The 17,473-nt window shown below is 41.4% G+C and overlaps 1 protein-coding gene across 4 annotated transcripts in view; it reads left to right on the top strand.

Moving 5' to 3' along the window:
- Window positions 1–17,473, top strand: part of snx25 (sorting nexin 25) — a 27,810-nt gene extending 10,337 nt beyond the window's left edge. The window contains exons 4-27 of one of the 4 annotated variants that reach the window (XM_058063113.1): window positions 175–318; window positions 2,007–2,104; window positions 5,264–5,958; window positions 7,372–7,459; window positions 9,658–9,874; window positions 10,297–10,469; window positions 10,705–10,891; window positions 11,259–11,329; window positions 11,736–11,926; window positions 12,026–12,157; window positions 12,244–12,393; window positions 12,483–12,608; window positions 12,721–12,885; window positions 13,014–13,145; window positions 13,413–13,553; window positions 13,680–13,793; window positions 14,494–14,571; window positions 14,669–14,752; window positions 14,826–14,943; window positions 15,380–15,446; window positions 15,526–15,707; window positions 15,789–15,889; window positions 16,444–16,513; window positions 16,597–17,473. In XM_058063113.1, the coding sequence (XP_057919096.1) occupies window positions 5,608–5,958; window positions 7,372–7,459; window positions 9,658–9,874; window positions 10,297–10,469; window positions 10,705–10,891; window positions 11,259–11,329; window positions 11,736–11,926; window positions 12,026–12,157; window positions 12,244–12,393; window positions 12,483–12,608; window positions 12,721–12,885; window positions 13,014–13,145; window positions 13,413–13,553; window positions 13,680–13,793; window positions 14,494–14,571; window positions 14,669–14,752; window positions 14,826–14,943; window positions 15,380–15,446; window positions 15,526–15,707; window positions 15,789–15,889; window positions 16,444–16,509 (2,934 nt within the window). In that variant the 5' untranslated portion in view covers window positions 175–318; window positions 2,007–2,104; window positions 5,264–5,607 and the 3' untranslated portion in view covers window positions 16,510–16,513; window positions 16,597–17,473. Of the gene's footprint in view, window positions 1–164; window positions 319–2,006; window positions 2,105–4,859; window positions 5,062–5,263; window positions 5,959–7,371; window positions 7,460–9,657; window positions 9,875–10,296; window positions 10,470–10,704; window positions 10,892–11,258; window positions 11,330–11,735; window positions 11,927–12,025; window positions 12,158–12,243; window positions 12,394–12,482; window positions 12,609–12,720; window positions 12,886–13,013; window positions 13,146–13,412; window positions 13,554–13,679; window positions 13,794–14,493; window positions 14,572–14,668; window positions 14,753–14,825; window positions 14,944–15,379; window positions 15,447–15,525; window positions 15,708–15,788; window positions 15,890–16,443; window positions 16,514–16,596 lie in introns of those variants that run through there. The other 3 variants (XM_058063114.1, XM_058063111.1, XM_058063112.1) reach the window with 3 other exon arrangements.

Raw genomic sequence — 17,473 nt, 5'->3', positions numbered from 1 at the left:
ATGTTAGAAAAGTGAATTATCCGTTCTTGTGATAGAACCTGAGAAAAAAGGATAATTCTGCTTCTGCTGCTACATTTGCGGTTTTGTCAGTGACCAAGTTAAGTGTGGCTTTACGCATGCAACGCCGGTGGTGGCATTTCCTGTCAACAGCTGCCGCCTGGCTCTCTCACACAGGTTCATGGACGACTTGCAGACAGAACAACTTGAGGTGGAGTTCTTCTCCAACTTCGAGGAGGATCCTTCTTTGCCAAATGCACCAACGTGCATGATGTCAGTGGATACCTGGGCCGTGTGCGCCACAACACGCCTGATGAAAAGGTGATCTCACAGTCTTACTGTTTGTCTTTTTACATTCATCTGGCGTACAGTAATAGGGAATTCCTACAGTACTGTATACTGTATATATGTACTAGTGTGATCAGACCGCATTGTGAAAAAACTAAGCACTTTGATATTTTTGTATAATTTTTGTATTTTGCAGAAAGGACAATTACCGGTAATGATAATTATCAGCATAAAAAATTGATATCGGTTAATATTGATATCATTTTTTTTTCCAGACCATGAAAACCAATATTTAAAAAATACTGTATTCATGTTACACATATTGATATTGTATCAGCTGATATCGATATTGCAAATTGTGAGTTGGACAATATCGGCATATCGGACATCCCTACTAAAAATATAGTTGATATTTGCACATTTGCGACTTAAAAAAAAAACTTTTCTTAAATGTTTTGTCAGTTTTCCTTGAATTGTTTTTTCTGAAGAAAACACATCTCATTCATCCTGTTAAAAAAAGGCCACAACTTTTACATGTTTATGTTTATGCTTCACTGATAATGTTTTTTTGTCCAGCGTATGACTCAAATACAACAGTCACTTTTATTGCAAATGTTTATCTGAAATTAGAGGAGGATAGGGATACTACTGTCAAAAGTAGACATTTTAATGACTCCATTATTTACTGGTGGTCCCAGAATCTAACCTACTGTATGCTGTACCTATTTAAGCAGGATTAAATATGAGAATTTTTGATAAAAAAAAATACTTTATTCATTTATGTTATACAAATGGGCCTAACATAGAAAGTGCCTGGTAGAAAAACAATATTGTGAGATGGCATTTTGGTCATGGAGAAACAAAAGTACTAGGACTACATTTCTGTATTTGTCTTACAGTACAAGCAGATATAAGAATGAATTATACTTACAGTAAATATAATCATATCATTGAATGTATTTTTCCTTTCATATGATGACATTAAAGAAGCATCATGTGTTAGTGTGTACTTGACGTCCATTATTCAGAAAGTAGCTGTGGAGTGACACCCCCTCAAAGTGGCTAAATGCCCCCACCTGCACAAGAAGACACCATCAGCCCTTCAGCGACCTGGACTAGCATGTTGCTAGATCCCCATTGATAATCAAGTGGCCTTCATCATTAGAAACGAGATATTTTATGGCCCACACCTTGTTAAAACAGCAAAGCAAAGTCATTACTCCGTTTGTTAGGCTCTACATGTTGCCTGTTCCGAGGGGCCCCCGGTGAGAGAAGGAACTAGTCCCCCGGGACGCTTGAGTGGAGATCAATAGGCCCCATGTTTGAGTCATCAGCCAAGCCTGAGATGTTTGGGGATTCATCACTTTTGTTTTTGTTTATTCAAGTATCAGGTTAATCTGCTTTAGAAAAGTCTGCAAGAGGCCTGACCTCTTCCCAAAAGCTACAAACCGACCCCCCCCCCCCCCCCCCCCCCCCCCCCCCCAGCCTTCTCCGCTGTTGACAGCTCAGCGTGTCCATACTGCGCAGGGAAAATCCAGCAATGTATGCTTTATCTCTTTGGATGTGTTATCTATGTGATGCCTTCAAGGACCAAAGGATTCACTCCAGGGATGAAAAGAAGCAGATTATGTCCTTTGTTGACACTTGTAGCTGTTTGCTTTATGTGGCACTTATAAATTGATGACTTGCATTTCACAATGCTCTTTTTTATCTCCGTGTAGGGAATTCTCTTTGACGAGTTCAGGCCCTCTTATACCAATTTCTGGAGGATTTTATCGTTGCCAGACGTACACATTTGCCAACCACTACTCTGGTCAAGGTGAGGTCAAACGCTTTATTTGACATCCTGTCTCCAACAATATCTGCTTGTGTGGGAAGGCCACAGGAATATAAATGAAGGTTTAGAGTATACGGTGCATCCCCGCACATTTGCAATTCAGTATTCACATTTTGTATATTTTCCTTTTTATAATTTATGAATAATGCAGATTAAATGTACAGCATACCACTGTTAGAAAGTCTTTATGCTTGACTGAAGAGTTCACACTGGTCCTTGAAGGCACCGTAGTTGTGTGCTGTGAGACGCCAAAGTTGAAGCACTATCTTGGACAGTTAATCCGGTCTCAAAACACAAGTTAATATGTGATGTTAAGTCATTACTGGAATTACAACAAGCTAGCAGTGAGGATTATGTAGACATGGTTTGGAGAAACCTCTAGCCTGCTAGCCTTTAGCGTTAGCCTGACGACCAGGCTGAAGGCTACACCGTGACTCCAGTTTGATCTGTTCATTGATCCTTTAATATTATCATTCATTTAAATGTTTTTAATTAAAGTGTGTGAGGCATATTTAGGACTTAAACCTAGATTGTGTCATGAGTAAACAATGGCAATTGAAGAGAGAATGGGAGCAGAATGTGTTGGGGGTTGGGGAGCAGCATGGAATGGAGCTACTGTATCCTTGTGTTCATCTCCGACGATTAGTTATCCCTCAACAATTCGTGGTTCCAGTTAGTAGGAAAAATGAGTTAATAGATAATCGTGCTGAATTGTGGTTGACTACAGCCCATTATTAGTCGAAACATACAGTATGCATATTTAATAAAATGTCACTTATTGTTGGCCTATAGGCATTTTCAAGCATAAAAATGGCTGAATTAACAAACTAGAGATATAAGGCATTCAAAAGATGCATTGGAAGACGTTAATATGTAGTATTTTACACCGTCCAGAAAAAAACACAAGGAAAGCGTGAGTCTACGTTATGTCTTGTTTACATCTAATATGTCTACTTATGTCTACTATGTTGGGCAATATGAGTGTACAGGTGACTATAGGGGTGTTATTCCATGTCTAGAGGGCTCTAATAATGTTAAACCGTACTTGGGTCATAAATAGGTGTTCTATGCTTGATGAAAATATTCAGGATTTGCTTGTTAACCAAAAACTATATTGTCATTGTAGACAAGACATAGAATGAAATTACCACAGCAGTGGTGGTAATTATTTTAATGTCAGGGGACTGATGACATTAACTTGTGGAGTAAAAGGCCCTGAAACAAAATAAAAAATGTAAATGGTCTACTTTACATATCTTTTAGTACAGAACAAGTATGTGTAATAATTGATGATACTGGAATTCATTAGAACCAAACTTTATGAGGCCCAGTGTTTACTGAGACTTCTAAAATGACACTACCATCTAGCGGCCTAAAGAAGAAATGGCGAGGAAAAAAATAAACTGGTCCCTCACATGGTATATAATAGGTAAGAGGTATTCTCCTCACTCAACAATTGATCATCAGTGCTGTCAGAAAAGCTTGACCCCTCAGGCAAAGTTAATTGTTAACAACACACAATAAAAACATGTGCATTTCTTTGGAAACGCCAGATCTAAAAGATTAACCCCACAAATGTGCTGTCTCTTTTATTGATTACACCAGATAAGGGCATCGGTAATGACAAAGAGGACAGTCAAGATAACCAGAGATAATAGAAAAGGAAATGTAAGCAGTCCAATTGATTATAACTCCTATAAAACACACCAATCAACAATGCTGGCAATAATGCATAGACACCACTAGATGGCGGTATTACTCTGCAAATGTCTCCCTCGTCCCTCTCAGTTATTTGTCAGTCAGGGGTATCCATAGGGATACTAGTGGTACATCAACGTATTTTTACACTTGGGTGACTGTTAGGAATGTTAAAATGTGACTTAAAACATTGTCTGTGTGGTTAATAAAGTTTTTACAATGGCATGTCTGCAATGAATGGATATTCAGCTATTTTATTTCATCCAGAGTCATCCAATGCATGACTGCATGATTACGCTTGACCAGTTTATCTTCTATCATGTCATTCCGTATTTGTACAAAGCTTGATTCAGCATAGCTTCAAGGTTTGTTTTTTTTTAATCCACATCCTGCTGTTGGCTCAGCAACCCTCTGCATAGGCAAACTTTGGACAACTTCCTCCTTACAGCATGTAAGGTATCGAGTAGTCCCGGGAGACAACAGGCCTAAATACAAATACGTTTTTAAAAGCAATTTAAGGCTAAAATCAGTCAATAACCTATGCAATGACACATTCAAGTAATTATTTAATGGTGCGTTTATGTATTTAATGAAAGTATTGTACATTTAATAACACACATATGCATTAAATTCCAAATTGAGTTTCATTCATGTTAATTACACATTTATATATTTCAAGATGCATTCATTTATTCATGTTGTCCCGTTTGAGCCTCCGTAATAAGCTTGAAGTCTTAGTAAAAGTATCGGTATCAGTGTCAGGATCGACAATACTGACATTGTATCTACTTTGTTTTGGTCGATACCAGGTCGATGTCAAGTACTGTGCAGTATTGCCCATCTCTATTGGATACACTAATCGTACAACAGTTTACATTTGTGTGCACTTGATTATTATCGATCACTTTGCCGTGAGATGTTTCTTCCCTAACCACAGCCAACACTCCCAATATGGCCCGACCTCTCGGAGTGTCCCGGTGTTTAAAACAGACACACCATCTGGTGCTAACGCCAACGCTGATTGGCTGACACTGTTTTACGTTCAAGATAGATTGTCAGTCAGCTGGAGCGCGATGAAAAAAAGAACAGCTTGTTTATAACTGACTGTGACGGCCAGTTTCCCGTTGGGTCTGAACTACTTTTCCAAAAGCGCGATTGTATTCCCTCGACTCGTTTTTGTTGAAGGACGCTGCGTCGGAATGTAAGGTTTCTACCGCCCGCTCCTTTCAAAGGATTTTGAAGTAAGCTAATGTTAGCTGGTGTTGAATTGGTTGTTAAGAAGGGAGGCTAGTTAGCTAGCGTTGCCGTATGGTGCAGTTAGCTACACGGCTAAGTCGTAAACTACCGTTTGGTGAATGTGTGTGACATGTTGGTTATAGCAGACTAACTTGAATTAACATCGCATGCCAGTCACTAAGCTACCACTATCCATTTGTCTCCAAGGTGACGCTGCTTCATCTCATTCAGCCGGGTACCTTTCTTCCCGGCTGCTTTCAAGTCGAGCACTCAAGGTCAACACAGGTGCTGCCTGGAAAACCGTACCGTAGATGACGAAAGTGGCGGGACTGCATGCCTGTCGCCGCCGGGCGGGCCGATGCTAGGAGCGGTGGACACAGAGGAGTAGGTCTGTCAGGAGATGTCAGAGTGGGGATGCCGCTGCTTGGAGGCAGTGTTGTAGTTGAGGGTATAGAAGAGTGTGCCTACCTCTCTAACGCCACATCCGAACAAGGGAGTCAACTTTTCTGCCCAACCAGCAGTGGCACATATATGGATGGTGGGGTCGCAGCATGCCCACCCCCTCATCAACCACAACACACCAGGCTGGCAGGAGCAGCAGTACGGAAGAGGGCGAGGGGCCCAGGCTTGTCAGCTCTTCCTCTTCTCTTACCTCATCTGTCCGGTTTGTCCCAGCTTTTCTTCTGGGTGTGGTGGCAGCAGTAGTGTTCCAGCTGGCATGGGGAGGCCTGTCCCTGACCTCTTTCTTCCTGAAGCTCTTCATCTACGTGTCCTTCGCCCTACTGTGTTTCCTGGCTGGGAGCTTTGTTCTGCTGGTCCGCAAGAGTCCTCTCAAAGTCAGCTCCTTTGACAGACACAGAAGACGTTCTGTCCAACAGCTGGACTTCTTCAAGAAACTCATGGTAAGGTGTTGGTACCGTCTAAACCCTTTCACCACAAAATTAAGCACACCTGTACCATCTCATGAGGTTTTGTGTGTCACCATTATTAAAAGCATCTTTAGTCATCTTTATTCTTAATGATGGTCACGGCCATTTTGCTTGAGACCAAAAGAACAGCCAATATTGGTGGACATGTTATGATGTTTATTTTCACTGATGTGACTTTCCTTTTCTTTAGTACACTGCTGCTTGTGGCACATAATGAAGTGTAAATGTACAATGTAAGTGTAAGTAAACAAAGTGTAAGTGTACAATGTAACAAGATGAACACTACACCAAAAGATATAGTATATTTGTGAAGTAAACATAGAAGAGATCTGGACTAACTCTACTGGAGTGTATACTGGAACTATTGCATTGGGATGTGATTTAAGTATAAAAGAAGCAACCTAGAATGAGTAGAGGAACAAAAACAAGCCATGGTATAAAAGCATTTCCTCTTTTCCTCTTCAAGTATTTTTTACTTTTATTCTGAGTCATGATTTCCCCCTACGTGTGCTCTCCCATCATGATCTTTCTTCCCTCTTTAATACTATTTCCTTTCTCTCACACCCTCACTGTTGTTTCATAACAGACAAGTCATGTCACAAAACACAAACACACACACACGTACAGTACATGGACCTTGTCTGATTCTTCCTTAAAGGAAAGGATGCTATCTTGGCTGTCTTTAACAAGCAGATCTGCAGCTATGTTTGTTCACCCTTGTGTTGTGATAACTTATTCATGTTGACTGGAGAAACAAATGTTGCAAGCATTTCTTTGGTCAGCATAATAGCTGCATTTAAAGGGGCGCTATCCTACATTTGTGACTTTGCAGATTTACGTTTTTATGCCACACCTTAATCTTCTGAACCGTCAGGTAAAGAATGTCGCAAGATTTCCACAAGATGAATTAATTAAATTTCTCATGCCACAATTTTAGAAAGTCCATCTGGCAACGTGCTGCTTACACAGCAGTCATCGGCCACCTGCTCAGTGCAGTTTTTTCGCTTTTTATTTTGTATGAATTTATTTGTGGTGATGGGTTGCATGGGGTGGGGCGCTTGATGATGTAATTATCTAATTTGCATAATTTGTCATGATGCATATGCACAACATTTTTATGGACGTTGTGTGTGACAAAAGTGAGCGTGGCCTTGTTGCCGGAACCTTGACAGAACAGGCATGGTTGCGAATGGAGGCTGTCAAATCTGAACGTTTCAGCCAAGAGGTTTGTGTACCGTGTACACAATTTGAGATTTGTGGAATTTATTTTAATGAAAGAACCTTACTGTAGCCCCACTGGGACAGGGCCCCTATCAGGCTCATGAGACCAACAGTTGCAGCGCCATCCTACATTTCCTGCTGAATAATGTAATGCTTGTTTTTCAGACACGGTTTGTGGCACCGGCACAAGAATCACAGAGCCAGAGTCGGAGGGTGGTGATGTCACACAATGTGGACAAAGCCCTGAAGGAAGGTAACCAAGTCATGTTTTGACACTGTTATGCTACATTATAACTAGGGAAAGGCATACAGTAGTAATAGATTACGTGATCGTTTATGATTGGGGATTGTCTGTAATTGATTGCTGATTATCACGACTTGAAGAAAATGATGCAAAACGGATTTATGACACATGACTTTTCTCTTGGAGATAAAATAGAGTATGTGACAGTACATTGATTCATGTGGGCAGATGAGTGTGCTTTGGCTCCACATCTAAGTGTTCAGTTGGGATATTGACACGAAACATACTGTACATTATCCCTAAACATTAGTGCTGTCAAATGATTAAAAATTGTAATCAAACATACACATACATGTATAATAAAGACATTGTTGTGATGTTCCGAGTGCCCCTGAATGCACCCTGTTGTCTTGTGACAATGAGAAAGTGTTGCTCCAAGGAGGACTAGAGATGTGTTTGGCAGTTGAAGATACACACATGATGTTGGAATTGCACTGTTCCTGATGTATTTAGGTCAGAATAAATAAAGTTCTAAAAGATTTGATTCTGTGGGGACACAACATGGGGTGTTTTGACATGGTGCACATGCAGTAATTAAGCTAAAAATATATACAGAATTAATTAAACTAATTAGTTACCGCCGTTAATGTGATGTTTTTGACAGCCTTAAGGAATATTAAACAAATGCAAACGATATACCATAATGCTATTAATATGTGCTAATAATATGCTATTCATGTAAATTCATTGCAATAAAAAAAAAGTACTTAATGTGCGGTGCGTGTATTATCATTCATAGTAGCAATGCCATAGTTCAGTCTGATTGGCTTCTGGCTTCCCTGAGCCTACATTACGGCCGTTCTCATAAACGAGAAATATTGTCACGTTGTGATATTTCCTGACACCCTTAATAGTTATTGATTAATTTTATACTGCTGATCCTGTCCAAGGTCACGAGTGAGCTGGAGCCTATCCCAGCTGAGTTTTGAGGCCAGGTATACCCTGGACTGATGAAGTCTGGACAAGCATTCCACATTCACACATACAGACATTTTAGAATCTACATGCATGTGTTTGGGCTGTAGGGGAAACCATAAAAAAATCCAAGCAGGCGTTATGAGAACATGCACAGAATATACAATGCGATATTATGTGTGATAATGGAAATGCAAAACAAACATCCATTTGTTGTCAGAAATGTCAATCTTCACAGTACATAAGTGGTAAACTGTGATAACTTTCTGTCCTATTATGACTCACATTTTACTGTGGGCAAATGTCACATGTGTCACCGTGTTTGCTGTCACCATGTCAGAAAACCTCAGTTTCTTAAAAAACTGCTGATTGATGGGTCTTTCTTCCTCCTTGTCTTTCGAGACAGACAGATCTTTTAACTCTTTGGGCCATGCAACATGCACACACGATGATTAGAGGAACTGAGAAACAGATGGCTCCCTGATTGACACAGAGGTTGTATATTTGCACATGCTGGATGTCGTTTAGAAAAATGTTACGTTTGATTGTTAATCCAACATGACACTGGTGGGATCTTTGTTGAAGACCTACAATACACGGTATAGTTTAGGGCGGTTCTCAGGGCCCCCTTTTATAGGAAAACAATTGTTGGAGTGAACGATTTTTCACTGACGTTCCTTGTTAGTTTCCGATACAGCGGACTTGTCACCATGGTAATGTAATTGTATGTCTCTAAAATGAGTTTAGGTTCTTGCAACACCAAAGTTTTGTCTGCTAAATGGTAGTGCCAACTTAAAAGAGAAAAAAACAAGGAATCTTGCCCCCTACTGAGAAACACTGGAATTGACATAAATTCATAAACAATGTACCTCGTTTTTTCTTATTAATTTCATTCATTCATCTACCGCTTATCCTCACGAGGGTCGCTTATCCCAGCTGTCTTTGGGGGAGAGGCGGGATACACCTGGACTGGTGGCCAGCCAATCACAGGGCACATATAGACAAACAACCATTCAACCATGTGGGAAGAAACCGGAGTACCCGGAGAAAACCCATGCATGCACTGAGAGAACATGCAAACTCTGCCAAGGGTGGAATTGAACTCAGGTCTCCTAGCTGTGAGGCCTGCGCGCTAACCACTCGTCTAACCGTGCAACCTCTTCTTAATTTGTTCATGTTAATTTGTTTTCCTCCACAAAGATATTCCACTCACACATCTGCTCTCCCTGCAGTGTTGGACTATGCCTACAGAGACTACATCCTATCTTGGTACATTCCTTTGAGTCGTGACGAGGGCCAGTTGTACTCCATGTTGTCAGAGGACTGGTGGCAGATGATCGGGCAGTTGAGATTCCGACTTGCCGATATAGATCTCGTCAACGTGGTGTGTTATGACACCATCCGGATTTTGCATCGACACTTCACTGCCCTCAAGGCTGCATCTGCAAGGTACGCACACACAGTTTGAACACCCATGAAAAGCTTTGGAAGAGTGATTGTTAATGTTGTGATGTAGTCCAGTCATATAATGATGTAACCTCTGTGACTTTTGCAGAGAGCTCTGACTCGCTATGTCCACCCCCTGCGGTTTAGTTTAGCTTGTGTGAATGCAAGGAAATATTTACATAATATTCACTCCCTTTCTGCTTGCACACACATTCTCTCTCACAGAAACACTTCATTATCTTGGCAAACCAAGCGAGACCTATTTAACGAAATCGGTCTCCCCTTTTGTGTATGTTGTTTAAAAACAAATACAATATATTAGGGTGCTTTGTATTAATATCAACAAGACTTTTAGCATTGCCAGTTAAGTTGACAGCATACCTGCGCTGCACCCTCTCCATTGTGTGTCTTTTATAATGCGACAGACCGGACGAGGGAGCTCGGCCGTTTCCCCTGCATCCCTGTTTGGTCAGTCCAGAGTCAGAGCTGGCCTTCCTGCGCTGTGTAGCCAGAATACTGCTGCTATGTCTACTACCACAAAAGGATGCCAAGTCTCACACACTACGCTGCTGCCTCACAGAAGTCATCACAACTAAAGGTACTTAAAAGAACGATGACCTTCTATAGCTGTACCGTCGCAACTGGAGCTGTCAATGTATACACATCCATGTCAAAAATAATATAAAATAATGTGTTTTTTTTTTTAATTGATAATAATAATAATCTTTTGTGTAGTTCATAGAGGGACCTCTCCCAAACAACAATTGTGCTATGGGATAGTGACCTGTGTATTTGGGAATTGCTTTATGCTGTGTGTTGTGAATGTATTGCAGTGATGAAGCCTTTGGTGGAAGTGCTCAGCGACCCCGACTCCATAAACAGGATGTTGCTGTCTCAACTGGAGCAGCGGGAGCAGCAGGCTGAGCAGCAGAAGAAAGGCTACACCTACGCTGCCTCTTATGAAGACTTTATCAAACTGATATCAACCTCCACAGATGTCATTTTCCTCAAACAACTCAGGTTTCACAACTTCTGCTTTGACACTAACGTGGAACGTGTGGTGTCCGTCGTGCTGGGTGCCGTGTACGCAAACATGTTTAGCAAACAGTGTTAATGGCGCTTCATTTTTCTGCTGTGGGGGTTACCATGGGAGCAGACAGTGCCATTGTGGCAGTATCAGACACCTCGAGGCAGAATCGCATTATACTTCTATGTCTCGTTATTACCAGGTATTTGCTAGCTTCAGACGTCGCAATGCTGTATTTTTTTATAGCATAACCCATACCATGCTTTTCATATATTATTGTATATTTGCCATATGGTAATACTGTATTTTTTGTTACATATCAAGACAGACCTTTCCGCTTTCATCTTTTCCTCCCTGTAGGTATCAGATAGTGGTAGAAATTATTCATGCCACCACCATCAGCAGCCTGCCACAGCTCAAGAAACAGAAAGGTACCTGGAAATATTCTCATGCTTACTCATTCATATTACAGTAGATCCTCACTTTATGCCGGGGTTGTCTTCCTTGCCTACCAGCGAATGGCAAAAATCTAAAATTACCTGCTGTAATTTCAGTAACGATTTACCATCGTATATTAACTTGTTTTCACCTCGCTGCATTTTTTTAAATTTTGCGTCTCACAGCAACTATGGGGTGTTCAAGGACCGCTGTGAGATCTCATCGCTTAATGATAAAACATTATTGGTGAAGCATAAAGACATAAACAATATCCAATTAGTCCAGTCTAGTTGATTAAAACCATATGCATATGAATCTCTTCAAATGAGCCGTGACTTGGTGCCTCCACACCAAGTAACTGCTGTCTGTCTCTCCCGTCTCTCCCTATCTCTGTCTCAGAGCGAAAAGGCAAAGAATCAGCAGCTATGAAGGCAGACCTGCTTAGAGCCCGAGACATGAAACGATACATCAATCAGCTGACTGTTGCTAAGAAACAATGTGAGAAACGCATCCGTCTGCTCGGTGGACCAAACTACGAGAACAATGAAGATGGAGGAACTGATGACAGTGATGATCCTCAAAGCCAGAGGGTATACTTTCTGACAGACTCTAATGCCTAATATTGATCAGTATGTTTTTTGCTTCAGATAAACTCCATGTGTCTCTGTATCGTTTCACTTTACATCCAGATTCTCCTGTTTGATGACATCATGTGCAATCCAGGTTACAGGGAACATTTCAGAGACTACATGGAGAGAGTTGATAAGAGAGCACTGATAAGCTTCTGGGAATTGGTGGAAACCCTGAAAACTGCCAACAAGGTCACTTGTGTGCTTTTGTACGCGTATACCAACTCTGTGAAATGATGAATACAGTATAATGCATCTTATATATTCCGTTTCAACAGAATGAGGTGCCCCAAATTGTCGGGGAAATCTACCAGAAGTTCTTTGTAGAGAGCAGAGAGATTCCGGTGGAGAAGTTCTTGCTAAAGGAGATCCAACAAAGTTTGGTGGGGAACAGGGGAACCCAAGTTTTTGTGAGACTACAGGACCAGGTTACTAAGAGTATTCTCCAAAAGAACTAAAGCCCAAGTACCAGTCGCAGTCACGGTGTTCTATATTGCCGCTGCTTGTCATTGTTTAGGTGGCTGAGACGATGAGAGAGCGTTACTATCCGTCCTTCCTGGTTTCCGATCTGTATGAGAGGCTGATCAGGCGAGAGGAGCAGCACAGCCAATCACAGTGTAGCACTGAGGAAAAGGATGAAGGGGTCAGATACAGTAGTACTTTTTATACCATGCATGCAGCATTATCCCTGCTCCAGTATTGTTGATATTATTTGTTCATGTCTTGTATATCAATTCCTAACTGTTGTGCTGCAGTGTCAGGGCCTCGATGCTGGCGAGAAGGCGTGTGACGAGGGCAGCAAAGGAATCAATGAACAGGCCAGCTATGCTGCCACTAAACTCCGCCAGCTGTATGACAAATTGGAGTACAAGAGACAGGCCCTGGGCTCGATTCAGAATGCACCCAAACCAGATAAAAGGGTAAGGAAACGAGGATTTTGCTACGATTTTCTTTGCATCGGAGGGTATTGAACAGCATCAATAATGATGAATAATTATTAGTTAATAAATGGTTGTGAATTTCCCTCCTGCTGTCTCTGTGTTTGTAGATTGTGAGCAAACTCAAGGAAGAAATCGGAGCCATGGAAAGAGAATACAGTGAACTGCAGCAACATATCATCAGGACTGACTGGTGGTGTGAAAACCTGGGCCACTGGAGGGCTACCATTACTACAGCTGAAGTAATGTTTGTTATGTGTGGTACATTTACTGTGGGGTTTAAGACGTAGAACCCTCCTTCGTCCTATACATACCTCGCCACTTTGCACTTTGAATTTTGCGGTTTCATATACAAATATATAAATTAATAAATCATGCTGTGGTGGGCTTCAATACGGCCTATTGGTAAAAAAAAAATCCACATTTAAACCAATGTTGCATATTTTTTACGTATTATATGATGAAAATTGAAATTCTTTCCAACTTAAATTTGTGTTTGTTTGTTTCAGGCTGCAGAGGAAGGTGGGGAGACTGTAGCGTGTTACAATGTGTGTGTGAGCCTCCTGGAGGGTGAGGAAATGGGTAAAAGTTGCTGGAGTGTTCAAAGGAAACTCACTGAATTCCAAATGTTACACCGCAAACTGACCGAGGTACCACGACATTAAGCCTACTAATTCCAGTTACCACGTGGAAATGTATTGCAAAACATTTCATTACTTTTGGCTTTTACGTCACATACATTATCATTCTGATTCATTTCAATCTTCTCCCTTAAGTGCTTTCCATCTTTGAAGAAACTCCAGTTACCATCACTCAGCAAACTTCCCTTCAAATCCATTGACCAAAAGTTCTTAGACAAGAGCAAAACCCAGCTCAATATCTTTCTACAGGTAAGAACAATATGTCAAATGATGCTTATGTTTCAATAATAGTTGGCCTTTTATTTTTTACAGAGTAGTACTTTCTTTATTTCTCCATCCATCCGTTTTATTCCGCTTATCCGCGTCCGGCTAACGGGGGCAGCGGTCTCAGTCAGGAAGCCCAGTCTTCTCAGCCTCTGGCCGCCTCCAGTTCCACCGGGAGGACACCGAGGTGTTCCACCGGGAGGACACCGAGGTGTTCCACCGGGAGGGACACCGAGGTGTTCCACCGGGAGGGACACCGAGGTGTTCCACCGGGAGGGACACCGAGGTGTTCCACCGGGAGGGACACCGAGGTGTTCCACCGGGAGGGACACCGAGGTGTTCCACCGGGAGGGACACCGAGGTGTTCCACCGGGAGGGACACCGAGGTGTTCCCCGGCCAGCTGTGAGACATAATCCCTCCAGCATGCCCTGGGTCTGCCCTGTGGCCTCCTCCCGACTGAGCATGCCCGGGAGGCCAATCCACCCTTTTCCAACTGAATCTTTTCCAGAAGCTTCACACTCAGCTGCAAACCATTCCATTAAGATGAAATCCTAAGGCCCTCAAGCTTAGCCTGACCATAAAACAACACACAAATAACAAGCTGTACCCTAAATGAGTGTGAGAATGATATGACATATATGTAATATGTGAATTCAGTAGCTTGCATTGTATGTGTTTTTGCAGCGTTTGCTGACAGATGAGCGACTCTGTCAGTCAGAGGCTCTCTACGCTTTCCTCAGCCCGTCCCCAGAGCATCTAAAGGTCACCAACCTGATGTGTTCATTCATTTAGTGTGGAAATATGAGCGTAGCAATTCAGTGTATTGATGTCATCTTGTGCTGCTGTCTGATATTTGAAGGTGATGTCCATTCAGAAGAAGTCTTCTTTCTCTCTGGCGTCCTTCCTGGAGAAGCTTCCCGGAGATTTCTTCTCTCATACGGAGGTACGCAGCTCTTTCCCAGCTGTCAAGCCGACTTTGCTCCTCGTTTGACGTGCGCTGTCATTGCTGTGTACAGGAGGAGGCAGATGACGACAGCGACATGTCAGACTATGGTGATGAGACAGATGGGAAGAGAGATGCCCTGGCTGAACCCTGCTTCATGCTCATTGGGGAGATCTTTGAACTCAGAGGAAGTCAGTGCAGCACTCTTCTTCTTCTTCTTCCAATTTGAAGACTCTGTCTTGATGGAACAGTTGTTTTTTGTGAGAGCCAATATCAATTCAGACCTGCCAACATTTACACATTTTTCATACTTGGCATGCATGTTGACCCTTGAATTCACTTTGGTACTTTCCATGTACGCACTTTGTTGCATTTTGCCAGTTTTAGCTTTGAGTTCAGTCTCTGAAACCTGGAAAATGCTCCTGTGTTGAGCCACCAGCATCAGCTTGATGCTCCGTTGCAAACTTGCCTAGTGTGGCGAAGGCTGTAAAGGCTGTGGTGGGTCAGCTTGGAGCACATTATTGCCTGTGTGAATACAACTCCTTCAGAGGATCATTTCATGTTTCAAAATATACATTTTATTTCATATTATTGAATCAAAATCTGTCCTTCTGTCCTTGTACTCAGTGTTTAAATGGGTGAGGAAAACACTTATTGCACTAGTCCAGGTGACATTTGGACGAACTATTAACAAGTGAGTACAAGTCACTTTTCCCAATTGATGTATGAATGATGAATTATTAGTAATAAAGTGTATTTCTCCTCTATTCCAGACAGATCAGGGACACAGTAAACTGGATCTTTTCTGAACAGATGTTGGTCTGTTACATCAACATCTTCAAGGACACTTTCTGGCCCAACGGGATTCTCGCGCCACATGTCAAAGTCCAGACTGACGCTGAACGCACTGAAACCAAGGAACGAGCTCAACAAAAACTACTTGACAACATTCCAGGTAGCTACTAAAAGATCGCTTCGATCAATAAAGGGAAATCTATGACGAAACAGATAAATTATATGTCTCTCTGTGCGTCAGATGCATTGGCAAATCTAGTCGGCCAGCAGAATGCCCGCTCTGGAGTCATCAAGGTTTTCAATGCCCTGCAGGAAGCTAGTGCCAACAAACATCTTCTCTATGTAAGAACATGTCACACCTACTGGACAGCAGGGGTGTTCACACTTTTTCAACAGTGAAATAATAGCCTGTGGATTCAGTGTCCACAACAGTGCTTTCTTTGCATTTTGAAGCTCTATTTAGAACCTTGTTAAGATCCAAAAGTTCTTGCAATTTTTCACCTGGTCTTGAAGTTTTAATCAGAAATGTATTTAATAATGCAGTGGGTGTATTTCTGCACGTGCGTGTTTTAGCATTCATGGAGTTTTGTTCATAATTCATGCATTTATTTTCTTATTTCCCCCCCCCCACAGACTTCACACTAAGTCAGAATAATTTATAAATACGTGGTAATGCAGGTAAAATGTAAAGCCCAACATTTTTACATATTTATGTCTTTATGGATATTCCATTAATTATAATTAATTTGATTTTTACAGTACGTTGCAGTATATTAATAAAAAAATGTGGGCCGCAAATAGCCCCATCATGCAATTTGGACACCCTTACTGTATGTAGAATGTTTCTGTAGTTACGAATATACTTTATATCTGACTTTCTTTGTCTTCTTCTGTAGGTCTTGATGGAAATGTTACTCAAAGAGCTGAGTTCTGAACTCAGCGTCGAAGTTGACAACATGTGATCAAGTACATTTTACACACTCCATCCTGGGATGTAATGTTTTCTTTTTTTTGTAGGCTTTGTCCACATTCCGTGTTTTTATTTGCAGGAAAGTGCTGCCAGGATGCTGCGATGGAAGGATCCTCAGTCTTGGCAACTTTCAAGCATTGCCACTTTATTCATTCGGGATTATTTTCTCTTGCATCATGAACATCAATTCTTACAGCCTGGAAGCAGGATGTCATGATAAACTTAACAACAATGCGATGAATTCTTGTCCTTTTCCTTCTAGTCTTTGCACATGATTTAAAATGACAACAGTGGCGTTGTTATGAAGTTTGAATAGATTTTTGTTCCGAATGGTGTGCTCTGTGGGCACAGAATCAGCTTTTCTGCTGTCAAGCAGTCCTGACTTGTCGACATAGATGAAGACGGAGAAGTCATGTTGATCTGCTAAAACATGCTGGACCGGAAAGCGCCACATTTATTCCAACAGGCTCACATTCCCGCAAGAACAAACCTTATTTTCATTGAGTCACTTCCTCATTTAATTCATTTCTTCTTTTATTTGATTGTTAGTAGCCGTGAAGCAGCAGTTCAGTACCACAACCAGTGGAGGTTTTGAGTGTTTTGTATGAATCATGTTGGTCTAGCGACAGTAACAGGTCATGAAAGTAAACAATGTGTTTGTTGAGTCGTCACGTTCAAACGGATTATCTGTAGACCTTGATTAAATTCAGCAAAGACAAGCAAGGTTCAGATTGAGTGTTGCCCTTCCCAGGTGACAAATGTGTGATACTCGAACCTCAACATTCCTGCTACACAAAATCTGAGCAACAAAACTTGTGTTCTGTGATTCTTGTTAAGGCTTTTAATTGTGCAATATAATGCCATGTAAAAGTCATTGTGATTATTTTATTTATGATAATTATTGATAGATTTTATTTTTACCAGAAATTGTTTAGAATGTTTATATAAGCAATAAA

The sequence above is a fragment of the Doryrhamphus excisus genome, chromosome 23 (genome assembly GCF_030265055.1).
Source record: "Doryrhamphus excisus isolate RoL2022-K1 chromosome 23, RoL_Dexc_1.0, whole genome shotgun sequence".
In the NCBI taxonomy this organism is placed as follows: Eukaryota; Metazoa; Chordata; class Actinopteri; order Syngnathiformes; family Syngnathidae; genus Doryrhamphus; species Doryrhamphus excisus.
Note: the sequence above shows the minus strand (reverse complement) of the source record. Positions and strands in the feature narration are given on the sequence as shown.